Source organism: Solanum verrucosum, unplaced genomic scaffold (assembly GCF_900185275.1).
Source record: "Solanum verrucosum unplaced genomic scaffold, falcon-dt-bn FXZP01000125.1, whole genome shotgun sequence".
In the NCBI taxonomy this organism is placed as follows: Eukaryota; Viridiplantae; Streptophyta; class Magnoliopsida; order Solanales; family Solanaceae; genus Solanum; species Solanum verrucosum.
In genome coordinates this window covers 3,138,433-3,143,205 of record NW_026019923.1, presented here as the reverse complement: position 1 = coordinate 3,143,205, position 4,773 = coordinate 3,138,433, and the positions used below count along the sequence as shown (strand labels likewise).

At 35.6% G+C, this 4,773-nt stretch overlaps 1 protein-coding gene across 1 annotated transcript; it reads left to right on the top strand.

Moving 5' to 3' along the window:
• The first annotated feature begins 239 nt into the window (after positions 1-239).
• On the top strand, positions 240-4,773 carry LOC125825422 (rho GTPase-activating protein 5-like). The gene is made up of 5 exons (XM_049504766.1): positions 240-815; positions 2,481-2,601; positions 2,743-2,862; positions 3,377-3,607; positions 3,893-4,773. Exons 1-5 carry the CDS (start codon positions 295-297, stop codon positions 4,484-4,486), a joined length of 1,587 nt encoding a protein of 528 aa, XP_049360723.1. The 5' UTR covers positions 240-294; the 3' UTR covers positions 4,487-4,773.

The following is a 4,773-nucleotide window of genomic DNA, read 5'->3' as shown; positions in this document are numbered from 1 at the left end:
CAAACCCCATTTCTACTAATCTACCAAACTATCATAAAGAGGGGTTTACTCAAATTTTCTTTAAAAGTGTCCACCAAACTTTTCTTGCTTCTTGTTCAACAATTAAAACCCACCAAGAAAAATCCAATCTTTACATAAAAATCCAATCTTTAAATAAAAAAAAGGATATTTTTTTTGTGGGTTTCTTGAAAATGATTGAATTATAAGATAGGAGCTTTTCTTGATTTGTTGTACCATTAAAAATTTAAAACCCACAAAAAAAATCCAATCTTTTTTATTGTGGGTTTGTTGAAAATGACTGAAATTATACAACCCCAACATGAGTTACCTTCATCTTCAAGCTCCATTAGTATACTACCATGTTTAGTAGCTAGAGATAATGATGGGTCTCACCAAGAAAGTCTAATTAGTGGACCCAATTTGTATTCTGTTGTAGATGTATACAGAGGGGGAAATAATACTGATGTACAAGTAAGAGGAGTTAGTATTTCTGGTAGAAAAAGAGAGAGAAAAAGGAGAGAAAGAGAAGAAGGGGGAGATCAGCTGTCTTTGTTAACACTTTGTTTAACTGGTTTTAGGAAATCTTTGGTTGCTTGTAAGAGCAATTTTGATATTATTAGTGGTGTTGGTGTTGAAGAGCTGCTTTCTTCTTCTTGTTCTGGTTTTAGTTCTAGTTCTGCTAATTCATCAATGGAGATTAGTTGGCCTAGTAATGTCAGACATGTTGCTCATGTCACTTTTGATAGGTTTAATGGATTTCTTGGACTTCCTGTTGAGTTTGAACCTGAAGTACCTAGAAGACCTCCCAGTGCCAGGTTTGATCTTTTTTATTCTTTTAAAGTACTTTTTTCTTCATTTTTTTTGTTATTAGTGGGGTTTTGCTATAAATCATTCACTTTTATTTTATTTAGTATGATGATGATATGAAATGAGCTCTAAAATAGAGATTCATATAGTCGACTCTAACTTGATTGGAATTGAGACGTAGTTGTTGTTGTTTGTTCTAAATCATTCATGACTTAAGAGATGTGCTTGGTGTTACTTTATTACTATTATTATTCTTTTGGTTTTTCCCTTGTATGCGTTTCTAGTATTGTTGTGTTCTGATGACATTTAATGTCCCAAGCTAGTTGTCATGTTTCGCTTCTCGAGAGTCAGTTTGATCATCTTTGGACCTACACTGAATTAGTTTAATTTGATATTTGAAACCTATACTTATAAGTTGCAACTTTTCTCATATCAATATGGCGAAGAGATACATCTTAAAATATTGGTTATAGTTCATGTAGTTTGAATCTTGAGAAGCAAAACATAACAACTATATATTTTGGGTCGGAGGGAGTAGTAGAATATGATTTTACGAAATTCCAGAATTCATTATTATTGTTATTATTATTCAAGTTTTATCTTTTTGTTCTTTTCTCTTTCTGGTGAGCTGAAAAAGGGCTGTTGGCTTCTTTTAGTTATCTTGTTAGTTGTTTAGGCTTTTGACAGCCTTGTCCAGCAAATGCTTATGAAATAAGGAGAAGAACATATAATTGTGGTTTAAATTATTCGGAGAAAGCTAATAATTTATGCAGTGGAATGCATAAATATTTGATTAATATATCTGTGAATTGATGAGTAATTGGTGTGTCCTTGTCTTCCTTACTAGACTTTAATTAGATCGAAAGTAACATGTTCTTTTGCTTCAAGTTCAGATTTTCCTTTCTTCATGATGACTACACTTACCAAAAATTGACTTTTTTTATTTGGTTGGGGAATTTAAAACCATACTTTTTATTCAGTAACGTAGAAATTTATTATGTGTTGGCAATAGATGTGTGTGAGAAAATGGTTCAGAAAAGGGTGCAGAGAAACGTAGTGAAAGCTTAGTATAATTACTCTTGTAATTAAGAAATTTCTTTGAACATTTTGAAATGGTAGTTGCTTTGGAAATCCCGGGATAGATTATCAAAATTTGAAGAAAATGAAGTATAAGCCTTTTAATTTTACCTTTTAGTTTCATGTGTCCACGAGTCTACATCTTCTCATACTACTGTGGGAATATGTCATCCTTCAACATAGTAAAAGAAAATGAAAACTGAAAAAAAGAAAAGAAAAAGTTGGTTCTCTTTGTTCGGCGAACAAGCTGTTGCTTCATAATTGTTACTATAATTACGATGTTACAGTCCCAAACTATTGGGGTAAGGCGATATGAATCCTCTATATCTTTCAACTTCGGATGTGCCTGTTTCATTCCAATACTTCTGTTTCATAATGGTTAAGTTGATACCGACCTAGTACTGAAAAGCCATATCATATATCATACATGTTTTGTGATGGCACATTACTTTTGTGTAACTTCTTTTGTATTCTAGTATCTTTTGATCCTATCCTTTTTACGAGCTTTTATATGGTGTAGAACGACTTGTTCAGATTGTTGCCTAGTTAAAAAGTGTCACGCTCTTCTAATTGATATTGGTGTTGTTTTTTTGCAGTACAAGAGTCTTTGGAGTTTCGACAGATTGCATGCAGCTTTCATTTGACTCTCGAGGAAATAGCGTCCCCACAATCCTTCTGATGATGCAAGGGCGCTTATACGTTCAAGGTGGCTTGCAGGTGTGGATTCACCAACTCTTTAATCTCCCTCATGTTGATCAATAAAATGTTTGACAGGCATCTATCACTGATATGTGTGATCTCTAGAAGTTTCGTAAGTATAACTTTTCAATGATGAAAATTAGTTATATTCACTTGCAGGCTGAAGGGATCTTCAGGATCAATGCCGAAAATGGCCAAGAAGAATTTGTCAGGGAGCAGCTAAATAGGGGAATTATTCCAGATAACATTGACGTCCATTGCCTAGCAGGTCTTATAAAGGTGATATTCCGCACCTTGCTCTCAGAATATGTTTCATTCTATGTTGCTCAGACTCTCCAAAAATGCTGCCGGTCCAGTATCGGATCCTCCGATAATGCACTACTTTTGGAGGATCTAACACACACTTGACGACACTTTTGAAGAGTTAGGGCGACATAGATTTCATTTGACATTTTTAGGTAATTGTTGAGAGGAGATTATTTACCCGGATGGCAAGTGATCAATATGTTTCCATATCAGCTTTTGAGGCAAAATGTCTCATTTTGGAGGAAGTATACTTCCTTTAAATTGCATTTGAACTTGAATTAAAATTTCTTATCATCTTCATTGATGAAGAAGGTACATTGTTGTGTTCTGATCAAGTTCAAAGAGTTCTCTCTCCTCTCCCTATTTGGACAGCGGTAGGAGGTGGTTCTGTTGACATCGATTTTTGTTTTCCTTATGCATTTTATGGTTTTAATTTTTCATTTCGTCTGTATGTGGTAATTGACGTAAAGTGATGATACTTTTATAGGCTTGGTTCAGAGAGTTACCGACGGGAGTTTTGGATTCTCTCTCGCCAGAGGAAATTATGCGTTCTCAATCGGAAGAAGAGTGTGTGCGGCTCGTGAGACTTCTTCCTCCAACTGAAGCTGCTCTATTAGATTGGGCTATTAACTTGATGGCTGATGTTGCTCAACTGGAAAGTTTTAACAAGATGAATGCACGTAATATTGCTATGGTGTTTGCTCCAAATATGACACAGGTAAGTCAAAACTTTCATGCAATTTAAAAGAAACATGAAGGAATCATATTGTTGCTCCTATAGCGTCTCTTTTCGTTTTCTTAGTTTCGGGTGTGCGTTTGGGGGGTTACAACTTGTTAGGAAAGTCGTTGTGGTTGTGATATTTCCTATATTAAGAGTGCAATTTCCATTTCATAGACAGCAAGCAACCTAAACGTGTCAATGAAACTAATACAATAGTTCAAAATCATTAGAATGCAGCGAGTGTTTTCTTGATTAACAAATGGTGAATTTCTTTGCCTGCAGATGGCAGATCCGTTGACTGCTTTGATGTATGCAGTTCAAGTTATGAACTTCCTCAAAACTCTAATTCTCCGGACTTTAAAAGACCGAGAAGAAACTGTTGTAGAAGCTGGTCCTGCACCAGAATTGGAACCATTCGATGAAAATGGACATCATAGTGCTTCACAGCCAATAATTCAGAAGTCTAACGAGATCGAGGAGGATATCCTTATATCCAAAGGACGACCCTCAAGTGGCGCTGCTAATTCTACCCTCAGAGAGATAATAGTTGAGAATAAATCCCATGGATTACCGTGTACCATAGAGAACGTTCTTCAGGAAGATGCGTTCGTTGATTGTCTCAGTGAAATCTCAAACCTGCCAGACAGCACAAAGGATGAGCTTGGATCTGGTAACATCAATTCAACAAGTGGAAGAAGTCAGCCAAAAATACGAAGGACTAAAAGCGTGCATTCAAGTAGTTCTAGTCTGAAAGGATCAAAGAAAATGATTGAATGGCCAATAGGTCATGTAGCTGGAAATTTAGAGAAAGGCAAGGGGGTCAGAATCATCGATAGGTTGAATTCGACAACAGAAAGGGTGGAAGCATGGCGATGAACACGTCTCTCGCCTCAACGAGCCATTGTTGCTACCTCATCAAGAAGTTAAATGGTTGTGATTTATGTTTGAAACAAAGACAATGTATTATCCAGTTATGTTTGTGCTTTGGATATTGGTTACTTTCTTAGTAGTTCAAACAGGAATCCTGTCACCTTTCCCTCTAGGCATGTTTGGCTGGGGAAACTAGCAGGATGAATGTAATTTATGTGTTCTTTTTTTTGGTAGAATGAATATTGTTGTGGTTTCCAATTTCAATATGATTTTCTTCATTTTGACATAAACAA